The 21,651-nt window shown below is 48.4% G+C and overlaps 2 protein-coding genes across 5 annotated transcripts in view; both read right to left on the reverse strand.

Moving 5' to 3' along the window:
* Positions 1 to 2,306: 2,306 nt before the first annotated feature.
* Positions 2,307 to 21,651, reverse strand: part of dnajb6b (DnaJ heat shock protein family (Hsp40) member B6b) — a 32,778-nt gene continuing 13,433 nt past the window's right edge. For 3 of the 4 annotated variants that reach the window (XM_076973523.1, XM_076973521.1, XM_076973522.1), the window contains exon 9: positions 2,307 to 5,483. In XM_076973523.1, the coding sequence (XP_076829638.1) occupies positions 5,383 to 5,483 (101 nt within the window). In that variant the 3' untranslated portion in view covers positions 2,307 to 5,382. The remainder of the gene's footprint in view (positions 5,484 to 21,651) is intronic. The other variant, XM_076973520.1, reaches the window with a different exon arrangement.
* Positions 10,481 to 16,053, reverse strand: LOC143475427 (uncharacterized). Its single transcript, XM_076973287.1, has 4 exons — positions 16,033 to 16,053; positions 14,177 to 14,287; positions 11,067 to 12,873; positions 10,481 to 11,020 (listed from the first exon to the last, which is right to left on the reverse strand). Exons 1-3 carry the CDS (start codon positions 16,051 to 16,053, stop codon positions 11,893 to 11,895), a joined length of 1,113 nt encoding a protein of 370 aa, XP_076829402.1. The 3' UTR covers positions 10,481 to 11,020; positions 11,067 to 11,892.

Raw genomic sequence — 21,651 nt, forward strand, 5'->3', positions numbered from 1 at the left:
CCCCACAGATCTATCCCCAGATCTATCCCCACAGATCTATCCCCCTAGATCTACCCCCACAGATCTATCCCCAGATCTATCCCCACAGATCTATCCCCCGTAGATCTATCCCTGTAGATCTACCCCCACAGATCTATTCCTAGATCTATCCCTGCAGTATCCCATTAGATACTCACACTGTGCAGGTTTCATCTTCAGGATTCTCACCTTAGGGAGTTTTTCTTGCCACTGTCACCTCTGTCTTGCTCGTTAGGAATCTGGACCCATACGATTGTAAAGCTGCTTTTGACGTGTTGTAAAAAGTGCTATATAAATAACTTTGACATTGACTTTGACCTAGTCTCTGTGATTTATTTTGGCTCAAACATGTGCCAGTGGTTCTGAGCATTTCCTGTATGATCCTGAATTCTACTAATGATATATTTTTTGGAAGTGATTACGTTGTCAGAGAAAAAAATACTACCCTCAGTGTTGATGGTGAGGCCTGATTTCTGTGCTTCCAGTGTTCTCCTATGGGAAGAAGTAACCCTAACACACACAGATCCCTAACAAACAGCGCCACCTAGTGTCCGACTGAGACCAAAACATTTGAAATACACCATAAAGGATGCAGAGTAGGAAAAGCAAAATAACATAAGTAGACTCACCGACAGAGTTCACACACACACACACACACACACACACACATGTTCACACACACACACACACATGTTCACACACACTCGTGAACATTCACGACAGATAGGTGCGTTATCCTTTCCTCTTCCCTGTTGCCTGCAGGGGAAGATTGAACTCCTAGTGGGTTGTGAAATGAGTCTGTGCTGGGTGCGGGGACGGCGTTATGGGGACGGCAGTGCGGGGACAGTGTTTAGGTGGACGGCGGTGTGGGGACGGCGTTATGGGGACAGCGGTGTGGGGACAGTGTTTAGGTGGACGGCGGTGTGGGGACGGCGGTGTGGGGACGGCGTTATGGGGACAGCGGTGTGGGGACAGCGGGGTGGGGACGGCGTTATGGGGACAGCGGTGTGGGGACAGCGGGGTGGGGACGGCGGGGTGGGGACGGCGGTGTGGGGACAGCGGTGTGGGGACGGCAGTGCGGGGACAGTGTTTAGGTGGACGGTGGTGTGGGGACGGCGTTATGGGGACAGCGGTGTGGGGACGGCGTTATGGGGACAGCGGGGTGGGGACGGCGGGGTGGGGACGGCGGTGTGGGGACAGCGGTGTGGGGACGGCAGTGCGGGGACAGTGTTTAGGTGGACGGTGGTGTGGGGACGGCGTTATGGGGACAGCGGTGTGGGGACGGCGTTATGGGGACAGCGGTGTGGGGACAGCGGTGTGGGGACGGCAGTGCGGGGACAGCGGGGTGGGGACAGCGGTGTGGGGACAGCGGTGTGGGGACAGCGGTGTGGGGACGGCGGTGTGGGGACGGCAGTGCGGGGACCGAGGTGCTGTCTAATTAAACCCTCCGAGACGCCCACACAGACGCCGTGTCTCTGCAGGTCGTGCACACATGCACATTCCCATGAATTATACAGCACGTTCCAGCTAGACACATGCTAATGATGCCTGTTCTGCACCACAGCAGAATCCTGGGATATGCGGTCTCCCGGGGTCGAGGCTGGTGTGGTGAAGCATGGTGATTTGTGGGATCACTTTCTTTCTGCTCCAATCACAATGAGACGCAATAAATAAGCAAACAAATACATCTGAGTCATCACAGAGAGCAAAGGATCATGGGAAACATTTCTTGTTGAAATTTTGAAAATGTATTGACATATTGTTTTTAGGGGGGAAAAAATAAAGAAACCCTCCAGAAAAGGCCAGTGTCCCAAAGCCAGAAACACCCAGCTCCAAAGTTCAGCTGATGCCAGGATGACAGGGTGCCGTAGAGAAACCTGCACATGGAGGCAGAGACAGAACACACAGCCAGCCCCAAAAGTTGTGAGATGAGAAGAGTCTGAAGTCTTCAGATGTAAGGTAAATGTCTTGCACGACCTGAAACAAAATGAAACCAAGACCCAATGTGGCACGACCATGAAAGCCCAGGGGACCTGGAGCTCAATGTGGGGAGCTGCCTGAAATATTGATAGAGTGGTTAGATCAGGCCTACAGAACCACAGAACCACTGTTGTACACTTCACTTCACTTAGGAAGGTAAATAATTCAGGTCTCTCCCTCTCTCCTCCCTCCATCTCTCTCCTCCATCTTTCTCCCCTCCATCTCTACTCCCTCCATCTCTCTCCCTCCTCCATCTCTCTCTCTCCCTCCCTCCATCTCTCTCTCCCTTCATCCATCTCTCTCTCCCTCCTCCATCTCTCTCTCCCTCCCTCTCCTGGTCTTACAGAGGACTCCCTCTGTCCATCAGTGTGTCGATCATTTGGTCAGATTCTTCATGACCTTCTCTAGTCAGTCTACAGACGGCCACGCTCATCCTCCCAGCAGTCTACAGACACATGTTTGTGTGAAGCGGTAGGCATTCACTACACTTGAAACAAAAACATGGGAAGAACATGCCAGTTTCTCCTGTGGCTCAGATTCAATGCCACTAATACAAAATGCTTCAATGCTTCAGTGTGTTTAAAGTCTGTAAGTAAACACTGAAGTGATCGCACACACATATCAAACACACAGATTTCACACAGCTCACACGCACAGATCACATCATACACAAATCACACACACAACAAATCACACGCACAGATCAACAAATCATACACAGATCAAATCATATACACATATCACACACTTATCATAATTTATACTCAGATTCCACATATAGACTAAATCATACACATACTTTATACACAGATTTACACACACAGATCAAATCATACACACAAATAATATACTCAAATCATAGTGTAGAAGTCTCAGTAGTTATTTATTACAGGAGAGATATCTGTGCTGTTCTATTGATGAAGAGGCTTCTGTGCTGTTCTATAAGGGGTGAAGTATCTCTGCTGTGTTATAAGAGGTGAAGTCTCTCTGCTGTTCTATAAGGGGATAAGTCTCTCTGCTGTTCTATTAGGGGAGAAGTCTCTGTGCTGTTCTATAAGAGGTGAAGTCTCTCTGCTGTTCTATTAGGGGAGAAGTCTCTGTGCTGTTCTATAAGGGGATAAGTCTATCTGCTGTTCTATAAGGGGTGAAGTCTCTGTGCTGTTCTATAAGGGGATAAGTCTATCTGCGGTTCTATAAGGGGTGAAGTTTCTCTGCTGTTCTATAAGGGGTGAAGTCTCTGTGCTGTTCTATAAGGGGATAAGTCTCTCTGCTGTTCTATAAGGGATGAAGTCTATCTGCTGTTCTATAAGGGGTGAAGTCTCTGTGCTGTTCTATAAGGGGTGAAGTCTCTCTGCTGTTCTATAAGAGGTGAAGTCTCTCTGCTGTTTTATAAGGGGATAAGTCTTTCTGCGGTTCTATAAGGGGTGAAGTCTCTCTGCTGTTCTATAAGGGGTGAAGTCTCTGTGCTGTTCTATAAGGGGATAAGTCTTTCTGCTGTTCCATAAGGGGTGAAGTCTCTCTGCTGTTCTATAAGGGGTGAAGTCTCTGTGCTGTTCTATAAGGGGATAAGTCTCTCTGCTGTTCTATAAGGGATGAAGTCTATCTGAGGTTCTATAAGGGGTGAAGTCTCTGTGCTGTTCTATAAGGGGATAAGTCTTTCTGCGGTTCTATAAGGGGTGAAGTCTCTCTGCTGTTCTATAAGGGGTGAAGTCTCTCTGCTGTTCTATAAGGGGTGAAGTCTCTGTGCTGTTCTATAAGGGGATAAGTCTCTGCTGTTCTATAAGGGATGAAGTCTATCTGCGGTTCTATAAGGGGTGAAGTATCTGTGCTGTTCTATAAGAGGTGAAGTCTCTCTGCTGTTCTATAAGAGGTGAAGTCTCTCTGCTGTTCTATAAGGGATTAAGTATCTCTGCTGTTCTATAAGGGATGAAGTATCTCAGCTGTTCTATAAGGGATGAAGTCTCTCTGCTGTTCTATAAGGGATTAAGTCTCTCTGCTGTTCTATAAGGGGTGAAGTCTCTGTGCTGTTCTATAAGGGGATAAGTCTTTCTGCGGTTCTATAAGGGGTGAAGTCTCTCTGCTGTTCCATAAGGGGTGAAGTTTCTGTGCTGTTCTATAAGGGGACAAGTCTTTCTGCGGTTCTATAAGGGGTGAAGTCTCTCTGCTGTTCTATAAGGGGTGAAGTCTCTCTGCTGTTCTATAAGGGGATAAGTCTATCTGCGGTTCTATAAGGGGTGAAGTCTCTCTGCTGTTCTATAAGGGATGAAGTCTATCTGAGGTTCTATAAGGGGTGAAGTCTCTGTGCTGTTCTATAAGGGGACAAGTCTTTCTGCGGTTCTATAAGGGGTGAAGTCTCTCTGCTGTTCTATAAGGGGTGAAGTCTCTCTGCTGTTCTATAAGGGGATAAGTCTATCTGCGGTTCTATAAGGGGTGAAGTCTCTCTGCTGTTCTATAAGGGGTGAAGTCTCTGTGCTGTTCTATAAGGGCATAAGTCTCTCTGCTGTTCTATAAGGGATGAAGTCTATCTGCGGTTCTATAAGGGGTGAAGTATCTGTGCTGTTCTATAAGAGGTGAAGTCTCTCTGCTGTTCTATAAGAGGTGAAGTCTCTCTGCTGTTCTATAAGGGATTAAGTATCTCTGCTGTTCTATAAGGGATGAAGTATCTCAGCTGTTCTATAAGGGATGAAGTCTCTCTGCTGTTCTATAAGGGATTAAGTATCTCTGCTGTTCTATAAGGCATGAAGTCTATCTGCGGTTCTATAAGGGGTAAAGTATATGTGCTGTTCTATAAGAGGTGAAGTCTCTCTGCGGTTCTATAAGGGATTAAGTATCTCTGCTGTTCTATAAGAGGTGAAGTCTCTCTGCTGTTCTATAAGGGATTAAGTATCTCTGCTGTTCTATAAGGGATGAAGTCTCTCTGCTCTTGTCAAACAGCTGCTGTACAGAGCCAGGTCTGCAGCCCTGACAACACACATGGTGTATTTTTCAAAACAATTCCTCTCAGATTAACATCAAAGACTTTTTTCAAGACAGATTTTTACAGACAGTTAAAGGTCTGTAAAGCCAGCTAAAGGTCAAAGGTCTCGGCGTGAGGAGTGCAGTGCTGTACTGTCTTCAGGTCAGTCTGAGAATGTGGTCTTGGTCTCCCAGTGCTGTCCAGCCGGCACAAACACCACATCTTTCATCAGGAAAGGAGGCCAATGAAGTGAAGGGTTGCTATTGGATATAATACTGCTGTCAGCTCATTAAGAAAGGCAATTACTGGCATGGCATTATGGCATGACATATTTGATTTTAATAGGGTAATATATATGAGGAATACGTTTTATGTTTGGGTAGAAACTCTGAATTTACTGCTGACACAAAAAGAGTCATAAGTATCCTTCAGAACCAGGGACCAATCAGAGTGGAGGGGGGCGGAGCCCACTTCTTCTTGGACTCTGACTCCTTCAGCCACAGCTTCTTTCTTTTGTTGTCAAGGAAACCTACACAATGACAGGAGGTGAGGTTCAGATTTGTGTGTCACCACGACAACGTGACCACGTAAAAACTGCAGTATTAAGAAATTATTAAGCAGTTTGACCCCTGACCTTTGATCCTGATTATCATGCAAATGAATATACAAAAATGAAACCAATTCCCAGACCATTGAATCTGTTCCTCGTTGTCAGATAAACTGAGTCTGCAAATATCAGTCCGTTCAACTTTTTTCAACTTTTCAAACATGATGCTAAAACTTTGTCAAGAGGAAAAAATTATCTTTAAATTATTTTAAATAAGCTTTGGTTTGATCTTTACTTCCTGTCCACCATGTACTGAATTCTAATACAAATTTCATTAGTGATCAGAATTAAACAGTGTTACAGGCAAGTCTCAACATCCATAAAATAGAATAATAAATGGAAGTTCCTATTAAGTAAACTGATCCAGTAAACATTTTCCCTAGTCAAAGTCAAATTTATTTATATAGCGCTTTTCACAACACGTTGTCACAAAGCGCTTTACAGGATTTACATGGTTAACAATACTATGGGTCCATATCCCTAATGAGCAAGCCAAAGGCGACAGTGGCGAGGAAAAACTCCCTAGTAAACATGTTCCCTAGTAAAGCTGTTTCCTGAGTAAACATGTTCCCTATAAACATGTTCCCTAGTTAACATGTTCTCTAGTAAAGTTGTTCCTTAGTAAAGCTGTTCACTAGTAAACATGTTCCCTAGTTAACATGTTCTCTAGTAAAGTTGTTCCTTAGTAAACGTTCCCTAGTAAACATGTTCCCTAGTAAACATGTTCCCTGGTAAACATGTTCCCTAGTTAACATGTTCCCTAGTAAGGTTGTTCCTGAGTAAACATGTTCCCTATAAACATGTTCCCTAGTTAACATGTTCTCTAGTAAAGTTGTTCCTTAGTAAACATTCCCTAGTAAACATGTTCTCTAGTAAAACTGTTCCCTAGTAAACATGTTCTCTAGTAAAGCTGTTCCCCAACTACTGATATCACTATTACATGGGACCTTTCTGAACAGATTTAATAAAGAGGCTTTTATCAAAAGTGCTCATATGCAGTTTTGCCAAGGCAGCTCACAATGACCTCACAATGCAGAGAGGGTCAGGATTAGGGGTTAGGATTTAGGATTAAGGTTAGGGTTTTGGGGAAAGAATTATGGTTAGTTATGGTGAGGAAGTGTGAGGTATGTGAGGGAGGGTGTGAGTAGCAAACCCTCCCTCGCAGTTATGAGAGGCGGGGCCAGTGAGGGAACTGTTTTGTCGAGTTTGACTCCTCCTCCAAAGAACTGTAGTCATGACAGTCTGAAAGGGACGGAGCTAAAGAGGAATCCAGGGGGTAAACAAGCATACTAATGATTTAATACTAACAAAACATACTAATGATTTAAATCACAAACATTATGTGTGTGTGTGTGTGTGTGTGTGTGTGTGTGTGTGTGTGTGTGTGTGTGTGTGTGTGTGTGTGTGTGTGTGTGTGTGTGTGCTATAAAATGTTTAAAATTAAGTATAACTTTTGGATAATAAACATTCAAATACATTTCACAAAGCAACAATTTTTTTCTGAACAAAGGTCTTGAAATCAGTTTATCCATGGAAATGTGAGCTGAAATGAAAGTTGATACACACTGTGAAGTTTTAAGACCACAGGAACATGTACATGATGTAGAGTGCTGTATCGGACACACACACACACACACACACACACACACACACACACACACACACACACACACACACATACACACACAGGCTCTCCATTCTGTTCAATCCCAACACAATTAGACATATTATCCTTAGTTACACACACACACACACACACACACACACACACACACACACACACACACACACACACACACTTCAAACAGCGCCTCAAGCACTTGTCATCCCCCTTATAAAATAATTGTGCTCCGTCTCCCTTTCATATTTCATGCAGCACGCTTTTATTGTGATTAAACATGTAAACAGATTGAAATTTCTTTATTCTTCTCGCTCAGTAATTTACATTTATATTGAATTAGTGCATAGGGGGGGGGGGGGGGGGGGGGGGGGGGTTGGTTCAGCAGCTAGCAGCCAGCGTGATTATACGGCCAGATTACACACACATCTCAATGCCATTGTGCTGCGTAATTAAGGAGGCGAGTGTGAGAAGAAAGGAGACAGATGCTTCCTCCCCATCGCCCTCCTCTCCTCCCATCACAGAAGATAAAGAAGAATATGTTTAATAGAGGAGCGTTTAACAAATCCCATGTTGTCAGATGGCTCCTGCCTCTGAGCTTTGGGGGCTAAAAGCAGCATGAGACTACACCCACACCACACCCCCACCCTGCACCTACACCCACACCCTACACCCACACCCCCACCCTGCACCTACACCCACACCCACACCCTACACCCACACCCCCACCCTGCACCTACACCCACACCCACACCCTACACCCACACCCTGCACCTACACCCCCACCACACCCCCACCCTGCACCTACACCCACACCCACACCCTACACCCACACCCCCACCCTGCACCTACACCCTACACCCACACCCTGCACCTACACCCCCACCACACCCCCACCCTGCACCTACACCCACACCACACCCCCACCCTGCACCTACACCCACACCACACCCCCACCCTGCACCTACACCCACACCACACCCCCACCCTGCACCTACACCCACACCCCCACCCTGCACCTACACCCACACCCACACCCCCACCCTGCACCTACACCCACACCCTACACACACACCCCCACCCTACACCTACACCCACACCCACACCCTACACCCCCACCCTGCACCTACACCCACACCCCCACCCTGCACCTACACCCACACCCACACCCTACACCCCCACCCTGCACCTACACCCACACCCTACACCCACACCCCCACCCTGCACCCACACCCACACCCTGCACCTACACCCACACCCCCACCCTACACCCACACCCACACCCTGCACCTACACCCCCACCCTACACCCACACCCCCACCCTACACCTACACCCCCGCCTTGCATCTACACCCACACCCTACACCTACACCCCCACCCTGCACCTACACCCACACCCTACACCCACACCCCCACCCTGCACCCACACCCACACCCTGCACCTACACCCACACCCCCACCCTACACCCACACCCACACCCTGCACCTATACCACACCCCACCCTACACCCACACCCACACCCTGCACCTACACCCACACCCCCACCCTACACCCACACCCACACCCTGCACCTACACCCCCACCCTACACCCACACCCCCACCCTACACCTACACCCCCGCCTTGCATCTACACCCACACCCTACACCTACACCCCCACCCTGCACCTACACCCCTACCCTACACCCACACCCCCACCCTACACCCACACCCCCACCCTACACCTACACCCCCGCCTTGCATCTACACCCCCATCCTACACCCACACCCCCACCCTACACCCACACCCCCACCCTGCACCTACACCCACACCCCCACCCTACACCTACACCCCCACCCTGTGCCTAAAACCCCACCCTGCACTAACCAAACACTAACCAAACACTAACCCTAAAACCATCACTAACCCTAAAACCTAACACTAACCCTAAAACCAACACTAACCCATAAACCTAACACTAACCCTAAAACCTAACACTTAAACCCAACACTAACCCCGACCCTGCTGAACACTGTTTGAGCCTCCAGCAGATCTTCTGACCAGAACCATCAGACTACGTCACGGTGACAGTCAGCCAGGCCAATCAGCCAATCAGCAGAGTTGATCTCCCAGTTTGGGAGTTTATATGACTGAGAGGGAACAGACAGCTGAACACAGAGAGAGACGATGTTAAAAGAAGAGAACACAGGACTGGACGAGCTGCACACACAACAGCTAAACACACAGCAAAATGACATGGGAGTGAAGAGAGACTGAAAGATAAAGTGTAGAATCGAAGAGGAGAGGAGAGAGGGAGTGGAGGAGAGGAGTGGAGAGAGGGAGTGGAGGAGAGGAGTGGAGAGAGGGAGTGGAGGAGAGGAGTGGAGAGAGGGAGTGGAGGAGAGGAGTGGAGAGAGGGAGTGGAGGAGAGGAGTGGAGAGAGGGAGTGGAGGAGAGGAGTGGAGAGAGGGAGTGGAGGAGAGGAGTGGAGGAGAGGAGTGGAGAGAGGGAGTGGATGAGAGGAGAGGAGAGAGGGAGTGGATGAGAGGAGAGGAGAGGAGAGGGGAGGGGAGGAGAGGAGAGAGGGAGTGGAGGAGAGAGGAGAGGAAAGGAGAGGGGAGGGGAGGAGGAGAGAGGGGAGGGGAGGAGAGGAGATGAGAGAGGAGGGGAGGAGGGGGAGGGGAGGAGAGGAGAGGGGAGGGGAGGAGATGAGAGGGGAGGAGAGGAGAGAGGAGAGGAGATGAGAGAGGGGAGGGGAGGAGAGAGGGGAGGGGAGGAGAGAGGGGAGGGGAGGAGATGAGAGAGGAGGGGAGGAGGGGGAGGGGAGGAGAGGAGAGGGGAGAGGAGATGAGAGAGGGGAGAGGAGAGAGGGGAGGGGAGAGGAGCAGCCCTAGCACTCAGCTGCACATGTAATGAGCCTCGTCACACACAGACAAAAGCACCTGACACAGCTTGGCTTCCCCGCCGAGAAATGGCGTCTTATTATCATGAGGTCATAGCAGCCACCCTGTAAATTCACAGTTTATTACTGAAGGCACAGACACATCCATCCACACACACACACACACACACACACACACACACACACACACACACACACACACACACACACACACACACACACACACAGGCAGGTCCTCCTCTGAAAAGCATCCACGTAATCACAGCATCTAAATCCCAGGTAGGGGATGTTGGAGGGAGCACGAGTAACCCTCGTTCCCTCGTTCCCTTGTTCCCTCGTTCCCTTGTTCCCTCGTTCCCTCGTTCCCTCGTTCCCTTGTTCCCTCGTTCCCTCGTTCCCTCATTCCCTCGTTCCCTCATTCCCTCGTTCCCTTGTTCCCTCGTTCCCTCGTTCCCTCGTGAAGCCCCAGACAGACACACAGCCACAGACCTGCGGAGACGCCTCTCGGTCTCGCTCTGAATAGCAAGCAGTGTTTATTCGTCTGTGAAAGGCAGTGACAGATTATATCGTGCTGTTTAAATTTGAAAAAAGCGAGACTGCCAGAGATAGAGAAACGGAGAGAGAAATGACAACAGAAAGTAATTCTCACGTCTTTGAGAGGGGACACACATCCAGGTTTGTGTTTTCATTGTTTAAAAGCATCGCGGGTTTTATCAATATTTGCTGCAATCATAGAGTGGTTACCTGGGTGACAAGACTCAGAAAACAACAACACACAGGAAGACCACCGCACGAGTACAGGATACGCATCATTTCATTATCATTTAATTACTTTTAGTGAACAAATAAATATTTTCAAAAATATATAATTAAAAAACAGCAACGGAATATAATATTTTCATTCTAATGCAGTTGTGCTGCCGATCAGAGGAGTCCGTTAATTCCACAGGCCGACTGACCTCCACCCAGGTGTTTATTTGACCTCCACCCAGGTGTTTATTTGACCTCCACCCAGGTGTTTATTTGACCTCCACCCAGGTGTTTATTTGGTTGTGTGTGTTATAATTTAGGCAGAAAATCTGAATGTTGGTTTGTTTTATTTTAAGTTCTTATTACTGGTTCTGTTCACGTGTGTCATACAGTGTTTAGAAATTATATATATATAAACGAATTTGCCTTAGTGTAGTCTGTTTTGAGGGGAGCTGTGTCGTGAGTTTAAAGACAACATTTTAAGGTAATGTTTCGTAGAATGCGTTTGTCTACTACACTACAGCAGCCACCGCGCACAATTATTAGCACATGGCGAGGACGAAAATGGTTTTGGTCTTTAATCTACACGAAACTGCAGACTACAGCCAGACGCAGGTGCACGAGACGGCCGGATGTTTCTGTCCATCCGCGGCCACATTTATCAGTCTGATCTTTAATAAAGTCATGCGTCCGGCCACACGGGCGGAGGAACCGGAGGAACCGACTCCATCTTCATGCAGAGATGCGCACGTTCGGTGTGGGGCAGACTTCAATAACCGCGACTCTGTTCCGGTGTAGCGTAAATAGGCGAAATGAATAAAACGAACCAAAAGCGTTGAATTAAAGCCTGGCCTCTCCCCCGTGGGGCCCCTATCGCCACCCGTCCACGAAACCGCAGGTCCGTTCAAATCACGCAGTGGGAATTCAGCCGAGCCGTTGTCGGGAGGCGCGAGCTCAGAACACTTTTAGAACTGTCCGACAGGGCGCGAGACCTTTTCTACCAGTAAAACGGTGCCCCGGGGAACCGGCACGGAAACGACACACGTATGTTGCAGTGGAACGGTAGAGTTTCTAATAAACCTCAGGAAAAGGGAGTGAGAGTGGCGCTGCACTTTAAAGGCAGTGTTGTCTTCAATAATGCAGAGCTGGCCTTTAATGAGGAGCGAGGGAGAGCTGGAGGGGCCGGTGTGGGGTGACTCCTCCCAGTGTGTGTGACTCCTGCCTGTGTGTGTGACTCCTGCCTGTGTGGGTGACTCCTCCCTGTGTGTGTGACTCCTCCCTGTGTGTGTGACTCCTGCCGGTGTTGGGTGACTCCTCCCAGTGTGAGTGACTCCTCCTGGTGTGTGAGTGACTCCTCCCTGTGTGTGTGACTCCTCCCTGTGTGGGTGACTCCTCCCTGTGTGGGTGGGTATCTCCTCCTGGTGTGTGTGGGTATCTCCTCCTGGTGTGTGTGGGTGACTCCTCCCTGTGTGGGTGACTCCTCCCGGTGTGGGTGACTCCTCCCTGTGTGGGTGACTCCTCCCTGTGTGGGTGACTCCTCCCGGTGTTGGGTGACTCCTCCCTGTGTGGGTGACTCCTCCCTGTGTGGGTGACTCCTCCCTGTGTGAGTGACTCCTCCCTGTGTGAGTGACTCCTCCCTGTGTGGGTGGGTATCTCCTCCTGGTGTGTGTGGGTGACTCCTCCTGGTGTGGGGTGACTCCTCCCGGTGTGGGTGACTCCTCCCTGTGTGGGTGACTCCTCCCGGTGTTGGGTGACTCCTCCCTGTGTGGGTGACTCCTCCCTGTGTGAGTGACTCCTCCCTGTGTGAGTGACTCCTCCCTGTGTGGGTGGGTATCTCCTCCTGGTGTGTGTGGGTGACTCCTCCCTGTGTGGGTGACTCCTCCCGGTGTGGGGTGACTATTCCCTGTGTGGGGTGACTCCTCCCCGTGTGGGTGACTCCTCCCTGTGTGGGTGACTCCTCCCGGTGTGGGGTGACTCCTCCCTGTGTGGGGTGACTCCTCCCTGTGTGGGTGACTCCTCCCTGTGTGTGTGACTCCTCCAAGTGAACTTTCACCACCAGCACCTAACGTGGGTGGACTCCACGCCAAGTGAAAATTAGTCTTTAAATACGACTGCAGTGAAGGTATTTTAAGACCACCGACTGGCTCTAATGACATGCAGCGAGTCAAGTGGTGAGTCACCCGGATTACAGGCCAGCCGTTATAGAAGCCAGCTCTTTCATGAAAATGTTTCGAGGAGGAGAAATCTAAACACTGGGTGTAATCTTTGGCTGCTGTCAACTGTTAGTGGAAGTTAGAAGATTTATGTTTTCATGATTTTGAGTGCAGTTTTAATATCCGCCGTGTTTGTGATTAGCCCATGGTTTTAAAGTAAAACCGCCCACCCACACAGTTGTGTGCACTGTACCGACACCACAGCGCCCTCTAGTGACGCAGCCGAGTTTCTACACCTCAGTTATGAAATCACAATACACATTTATGAAGGTGCTAATAACAATGTAATTCTACAAACAGGCAGAATGTATTTGTAGTTTAACAGCACCGTATCCAAATAGCAATTTGAACATTTTGAAATCAAAATAAAACCAACGAAGCAGGGTGCGTCGAGTCTTCTGTGCACGACTACCGCTAATCACCTGCATTCATCACAGCGATTACGGCCCAAGCTTGAGAAGGACGGAATATAATAGATATGGCCCGCAGGGGGCGGCAAAGCACGAGAAATGAACAGCAAAACCTCGCCTGCGGTTCATCGCTACCGTCGTTCAGAGTATGAAGATCTCCACAAACACTTCACTGACACTACGACACGGTCTAATATACAGTCATGGCCAAAAGTTTTGAGAATTATACAAATATAAACTTTTACAAAGTCTACTGCTTCAGTTTTTATAATAGCAATTTGCATATAAGACCATCTCCTTGGATAAGACCAAGGAGATGGTGGTGGATTTCAGTAAAAAGGGGTCACAAATCAGTCCCATTAACATCATGGGTCGGAATGTCGAGTGGGTGGATACCTACAAATACCTGGGTGTCCTGCTCGACAATAAACTGGACTGGAAGGCTAACACAGAGGCCGTGTATAAGAAAGGGATGAGCAGGCTATATTTTCTCAGAAGGCTCAGATCATTCAATGTGTGTAACAAGATGCTGGGAATCTTCTATCAGTCTGTTGTTGCGAGTGCACTTTTCCATGCGGCAGTTTGTTGGGGAGGCAGCATCAGAAAAGCGGAGGAGAAAAGACTAAACAGGCTGATCAAGAAGGCGGGTTCTGTTCTTGGCTACCAATTGGATGGTTTCGAGGCGGTGGTTAACAACCGGTCACAGAGCAAGCTCACAGATATACTGGACCACAATACACACCCCCTCCATGGGCTGTTGGTCGGACAGCAGAGCACCTTCAGCAACAGACTCCGACAGCTCAGGTGTAGAAAGGAGAGGTACAGGAGATCGTTTGTACCAACAGCGATCACACTGTATAACACACACAGTGCCAGGACACCAACAGACACCAATAATTCCCTGAATACCTGAGCACAAGCTGGACACTTTAAACTTGGACACTTTACACTTTTGACACTTTTGAAGGACTGAGCACGGGCAGGACACTTTAAACACTTAAACTTGGAAGTTTTTAATTTATGATACGGTTATTATTTTATTGTTTATTTTACTTTGTATTTTATTACTATTATCATTCTCTTTAATCTTAAGTTTGTATAGTGTATTTTGTTTTTGATTGTACTGGAGTTCCTGCAATATGTGAATTTCCCACCGGGATTAAATAAACTTCTATCTATCTATCTATCTATATACTCAGCTTAACAGCAATTAATTGCAAAGTCAATATTTGCCTAGAAAATGAACTTTATCCCCCAAAACACATTTCATCTTCAGATCAATCTGTCACGATTAAGTAAGAAAGACACCACCGGACACTAAAGAAACACGTGCAGTCTTCATTGCACTGCACAAAAATGGCCTAACAGGGAAGAGTATCGCAGCTAGAAAGATTGCACCACAGTCAACAATCTATCACATCATCAAGAACGTCAAAGAGAAAGGTTGCCAAAAAAGCTCCAGGGCGCCCAAGAAAGACCAGCAAGCGCCAGGACCGTTTCTTAAAAGTGTTTCAGCTGCGGGATCGGGCTACCGGCAGTGCAGAGTTTGCTCAGGAATGGCAGCAGGCAGGTGCGAGCGCATCTGCACACACCGCGAGGCGGAGACTCTCGGAGCGAGGCCCGGTCTCAAGGAGGGCAGCAAAGAAGCCACTTCTCTCCTGAAAAAACATCAGGGACAGACTGAAATTCTGCAAAAGGTACAGGGAGTGGACCGCCGAGGACTGGGGTAAAGTCATTTTCTCTGACAAATCCCTTTTCCGATTGTTTGGGACATCCGGAAAACAGCTCGTTCGGAGAAGACGAGGTGAGCGCTACCACCAGTCTTGTCTCATGCCAACCGTAAAGCATCCTGAAACCATTCACGTGTGGGGTTGCCTACGGGTGGACAAACAAAAACCTACACATTCTGACAAAATGCAAGCATTGATTGTGCAAGAATGGACCAGTCAGGATTTGGTCCAGAAGTTCATTGAGAGCATCCCACGGAGAATCGCAGAGGTCCTGAAGAAGAAGGGTCAACACTGCAAATATTGACTTGCTGCATTAACTCATTCTAACTGTCAATAACAGCTTTTGTTACTCATAATATGATTGCAATTATATTTCTGTATGTGATAAAACCATCTGACAAACACACATAAAAACCAGAGGGCAGCAGATCATCCATCCATCGTCTGAACCGCTTAATCCCGCTAGTCGGGGTCACGGGGGGGCCGGAGCCAATCCCAGCATCTCCGGGCGAAGGCCGATACACCATGGGCAGGTCGCCAGTCCACCGCACGGCCAACACACACACCTACGTTGTGATTCAGAGCGATCAATCAACCTAACACGCATGTCTTTGGACCGTGGGAGAAAACCGGAGTACCCGGAGGAAACCCACACAGGCACAGGGAGAACATGCAAACTCCACACAGAGCAGCCCAGACCGAGAATCGAACCCAGACCGCCTCGCTGTGAGGCGACAGCGCTAACCACCACACCACCATGCCACCCGCAGACTGTACAGTGTGATATAAAGACTTATCTTGGTGAAGTATGCGTCATCAAGGATTTGACAAAGACGGAGCACACACACAGTCGCTTAGTCAATCAAACCTTGGCCTCAATTGAAGTCATTGGCAGTGAGTCATTTGATATATTGATATTTTGTCTTTAAAAGTGAGTACCTACATAGAGAAGTAAGACCAAATGATCTTTTACAGAAGGGCAGTGGAGTGTAAAACGATGTAAAACAGTACATTGAGTGTAAATCAATGTATCAGGCAGTCATGGCCTGGTGGTTAGGGAACTGGTCTTGTGACCAGAGGGTTGTGGGTTTGATTCCCAGACAAGCCATGACTGAGGTGCCCTTGTGCAAGGCACCTAACCCCAACTGCTCTGTGGGTACCACAGCCCCCTAGTAATCAGTAGTGTGTGTTGTGACTGCACAGATGGGTTAAAAGTGGAGGGCAAATTTTGATTGGGGTGTAAAATTGACAAAATATGCCACATTTAATCTTCAAAGACTATATTATCAAGAGCAGACACAGTTGTGAGGTTTCATAGACAGTGTGAACTTTTGAGACCACAAGAAATTTACCTGCCTGCCTGCCTGCCTGCCTGCCTGCCTGCCTGCCTGCCTGCCTGCCTGCCTGCCTGCCTGCCTGCCTGCCTGCCTGCCTGCCTGCCTGCCTGCCTGCCTGCCTGCCTGCCTGCCTGCCTGCCTGCCTGCCTGCCTGCCTGCCTGCCTGCCTGCCTGCCTGCCTGCCTGCCTGCCTGCCTGCCTGCCTGCCTGCCTGCCTGCCTGCCTGCCTGCCTGCCTGCCTGCCTGCCTGCCTGCCTGCCTGCCTGCCTGCCTGCCTGCCTGCCTGCCTGCCTGCCTGCCTGCCTGCCTGCCTGCCTGCCTGCCTGCCTGCCTGCCTGCCTGCCTGCCTGCCTGCCTGCCTGCCTGCCTGCCTGCCTGCCTGCCTGCCTGCCTGCCTGCCTGCCTGCCTGCCTGCCTGCCTGCCTGCCTGCCTGCCTGCCTGCCTGCCTGCCTGCCTGCCTGCCTGCCTGCCTGCCTGCCTGCCTGCCTGCCTGCCTGCCTGCCTGCCTGCCTGCCTGCCTGCCTGCCTGCCTGCCTGCCTGCCTGCCTGCCTGCCTGCCTGCCTGCCTGCCTGCCTGCCTGCCTGCCTGCCTGCCTGCCTGCCTGCCTGCCTGCCTGCCTGCCTGCCTGCCTGCCTGCCTGCCTGCCTGCCTGCCTGCCTGCCTGCCTGCCTGCCTGCCTGCCTGCCTGCCTGCCTGCCTGCCTGCCTGCCTGCCTGCCTGCCTGCCTGCCTGCCTGCCTGCCTGCCTGCCTGCCTGCCTGCCTGCCTGCCTGCCTGCCTGCCTGCCTGCCTGCCTGCCTGCCTGCCTGCCTGCCTGCCTGCCTGCCTGCCTGCCTGCCTGCCTGCCTGCCTGCCTGCCTGCCTGCCTGCCTGCCTGCCTGCCTGCCTGCCTGCCTGCCTGCCTGCCTGCCTGCCTGCCTGCCTGCCTGCCTGCCTGCCTGCCTGCCTGCCTGCCTGCCTGCCTGCCTGCCTGCCTGCCTGCCTGCCTGCCTGCCTGCCTGCCTGCCTGCCTGCCTGCCTGCCTGCCTGCCTGCCTGCCTGCCTGCCTGCCTGCCTGCCTGCCTGCCTGCCTGCCTGCCTGCCTGCCTGCCTGCCTGCCTGCCTGCCTGCCTGCCTGCCTGCCTGCCTGCCTGCCTGCCTGCCTGCCTGCCTGCCTGCCTGCCTGCCTGCCTGCCTGCCTGCCTGCCTGCCTGCCTGCCTGCCTGCCTGCCTGCCTGCCTGCCTGCCTGCCTGCCTGCCTGCCTGCCTGCCTGCCTGCCTGCCTGCCTGCCTGCCTGCCTGCCTGCCGGCCGTCAGTGACCCCATCCTAGGGATCAAACCCATGACCCTCTAGTCACAAGACCAGTTCACTACCACCAGGCCATGACAGATAATTTCAATTCACCATCATATTCATGATTACTGCTCCTGTGTTCTACTCACACTACAGTATACTGGCCTGTATACTAATACCGTTCTCCATACTAAAACTACACTATGACCAACCCGAAATGCGAAGAAAGTCAAGTTTTACGATTTTATAAAAGTTAAAATATAAACATTTAAAGTAATGTCACTATGGCCTGCCTCTCTCTTCCGAGACTGAGAAGAGAATACTAAACTGTGATTTTTTCGCAGGGTAAGCGAAATAAAATGGAAGTTGGACATGAGTGTCGAAAAGCAAAAAGGTGAAAGCGCCCAATATTCACATTCACAAAAGTATACACATGGTGTATGCGATAAATACTTATTATATTGTGAATTTATCCCCACACAGTGAAGATAGATTTAGATGTGAAAAGGTCACATCTGTAAATTAACGAGTTCATGCTAGCTGGTAAGCACTTCAGTGCCAAAACGTCTTTTCAAAATACAAGTCATGAGGTACTACTTTTAAACATGTGCCACTAAACATGTGAAAACAGCTGTAGTATTGTAGTAGTATTAAGAACCACTAAATGTCCTGAATTCTCTGTAGATTGCACAAAAAATGATAAGTTTCATAGTCTTATTTTTTACCAATATAATATAGGCCTACGTAAATGTGCTGTTGTGTCATTCATCCCCACAGCACTGAGACTGGGGAAACGCATCATGTCTGCATTACTGACTACAAATGTATATCGTATTTTGGTGTTTGTGTATTGACATATTTTTCATGTATATAGTGTTTTCTATTTTATTTTTATTTATCTTTATCCTCACCTGTACTTGAGTTGCTGTAATATACAAACGTCCCCGATATGAGATCATTAAAGTCTTTAACCCAGAGACACCATGTTAATACACCCCCATTTAACCCAGACACCGTGTTAATACACCCCCATTTAACACACAGAGACAGTGTTAATACACCCCCATATAACCCAGACACCGTGTTAATACACACCCATTTAACCCAGACACCATGTTAATACACCCCCATATAACCCAGACACCGTGTTAATACACCCCCATTTAACACACAGAGACAGTGTTAATACACCCCCATATAACCCAGACACCGTGTTAATACAAATCAAATCAAATCAGTTTATTTGTATAGCGCTTTTCACAACACATGTTGTCACAAAGCGCTTTACAGGATTTAAAAGGTTAACAATACTATGGGTCCAGAACCCTAATGAGCAAGCCAAAGGCAACAGTGGCGAGGAAAAACTCCCTATGATGGTGGGGAATAGGAAGAAACCTCGGGAGAACCAAGACTCAAAAGGGAACCCATCCTCCATTGGGCGGCCCATTAACACACAATTACACAAAATACAGACAACTACACAAGTCACACACAAATCACACAATCAGACTAAGTAAAGGTAAAAATGAAAGTTCTGGGTTATGATATTGTCACTGTAAATGTCTGTTGATGAACGCCAGGCTTTCATTCCGTGTCGGAGCAGCGATGCTGGTATTGTAGGCTCCGACTGCAGTGTTACTCTCCAGGTGAACCTCGGAGAAAATATACGTGATGTGGTAAATATGTAACAGATTAATCAAAGGCCAAACTAAACAGATGAGTCTTTAATCGAGTTTTAAACATTGAGACTGTGTCTGAGTCCCGAATAGAGGCAGGAAGATTATTCCACAGTTGTGAAGCTTTAAAAGAAAAGGCTTTTCCACCTGCTGTGATCTTTTTGATCCTAGGAACAGTTAATAACCCTGCGTCCTGCGAGCGAAGTGAACGCGCTGGGTTATATTGTTCAATAAGTTCACTAAGATAGTCTGGAGCTAAGCCGTGCAGCGTTTTATATGTTAATAAAAGTATTTTATAGTCGATACGGGATCTAATTGGCAGCCAGAGTAATGAAGATAGTACGGGACTAATGTGATCAAACTCTTTAGTTTTTGTTAAAACTCGTGCTGCTGCGTTCTGAACCAGCTGGAGTTTGTTTATCGATTTACCAGAACATCCAGCTAGGAGACTGTTGCAATAATCTAAACGAGAGGATATGAATGCATGGATTCGTTTTTCTGCATCACTAGTATTTAATATATTTCTAATTTTAGCAATGTTGCGCAAGTGAAAGAACGCTACCCTAGTTATATTATTAATGTGTGTATCGAACGAGAGATCTGGGTCTATTGTGACGCCCAAGTTCTTTACCTCTGCGCTGGGGGTTATAGTAAGGAATGTAGATTCAGTGCTACATTATGTATCTTGTCTCTCGCAGCCCTAGACCCGACTATTATTAATTCTGTTTTATCGGGATTTAGTGCTAGAAAGTTACACGCCATCCAATGTGTTATCTCTTCTACACATTTCTCGATTTTACTGTTTGCGCCTAAATCATCGGGTTTGGCCGATAAATATAGTAGTTGGGTGTCGTCTGCGTAGGAATGGAAACTGATGTCGTGCTTATGCATAATCTCGCCCAAGGGTAACATGTACAGTGTGAATAGAAGTGGTCCTAGGACTGTCCCTTGTGGGACACCATATTTAACCTGCACAGATTTTGGTTTTATTATTACACTTACACATTGGAAGCAGTCGGTCAAATATGATCTAAACCAGGAGAGTGCGACTCCTTTAATACCTACTGTGTTTTCTAGTCTATCCAGCAAAATGTTGTGGTCTACAGTATCAAAAGCTGCACTAAGATCTAACAGTATATGGAACGAGATGAGCCCATTATCGGACGATATTAGTAAATCATTCACTACCCCGATTAAAGCTGTTTCAGTGCTGTGGTTTGGTCGAAATCCTGATTGGAACTTTTCATGGATACTATTTGATTGGAGACAGTGGTTTAACTGATTGGAAACTGCTTTTTCTAGAATTTTAGAGATAAACACCCACATTTAACACAGACACCGTGTTAATACACCCCCATTTAACACACACTGTGTTAATACACCCCTATTTAACACAGAGACATACCGTGTTAATACAACCCCATTTAACCCAGAGACCCATTCAGCATAAACTTGAAGCTCATATCAAACTCATTAACAGTGTAATTCTCCCACATCAGCTAGCATGAGGAGTTGTGCTTAGAATCCAGCAGCTGCTCACAATGATGAAATGGAGTCAACGCGTCGCATGATGATGTAATGGAGTCAACGTGTCGCATGATGATGATGTAATGGAGTCAACGCGTCGCATGATGATGATGTAATGGAGTCAACATGTCACTTGCTACACTGGTGTCCTTATTTACAGGTGTTGCACATCAAGGTGTTTGAGATGTCATTCAACACCTTGGCTGATGGTCTCAAATGGCAGGGTTTCAACTTGGGATGCACAGATCCGATATTAATATCTGTATCGGTCCCGATATTGGAAAAAATTCTAGCTCTAGTATGACAGATCCATAAAGACAGATCTATTCAGTCTAATTCTATGCTAGTAATGCTCTTCGGAGTTAGTTCAACTTTAAATATCCACTCTGTCCCAGATAGAAGTGAACTTGGACAGGTAACAGGCGAGTGAAACACGAAGCACACAGAGGAGAGGTGAATCACTGACTCGTACTCGCGCTGGTGGTATTACACTTAGTCCGTTTATTTGCTGGTTGACCAAAATAAACCTGGGCTCCCGTTTCGCGGTGGGTATGGTGATGTAACCACCACGTGAATAAACTGAGAGACGAACCCAAGTGCCGGCTCGAACTGGCACAATAAGCAGTGAAGTAAGTAGTGAGTGTGAGAGTAAAGCACACACGTACAGTGGCAA

This window comes from Brachyhypopomus gauderio, chromosome 14 (genome assembly GCF_052324685.1).
Source record: "Brachyhypopomus gauderio isolate BG-103 chromosome 14, BGAUD_0.2, whole genome shotgun sequence".
NCBI lineage: Eukaryota > Metazoa > Chordata > Actinopteri > Gymnotiformes > Hypopomidae > Brachyhypopomus > Brachyhypopomus gauderio.

What these genes read in the sequence shown, in the direction of transcription:
- LOC143475427 (XM_076973287.1), bottom strand. Translation starts at nt 16,053, where the DNA reads ATGACTTCAATTGAGGCCAAG. An exon ending in TGACTTCAATTGAGGCCAAG is followed by an intron (nt 14,288 to 16,032) that starts GTTTGATTGACT and finishes TGTGTTATACAG; the next exon opens with TGTGATCGCTGTTGGTACAA. An exon ending in ACCAACAGCCCATGGAGGGG is followed by an intron (nt 12,874 to 14,176) that starts GTGTGTATTGTG and finishes CACCCACGTTAG; the next exon opens with GTGCTGGTGGTGAAAGTTCA.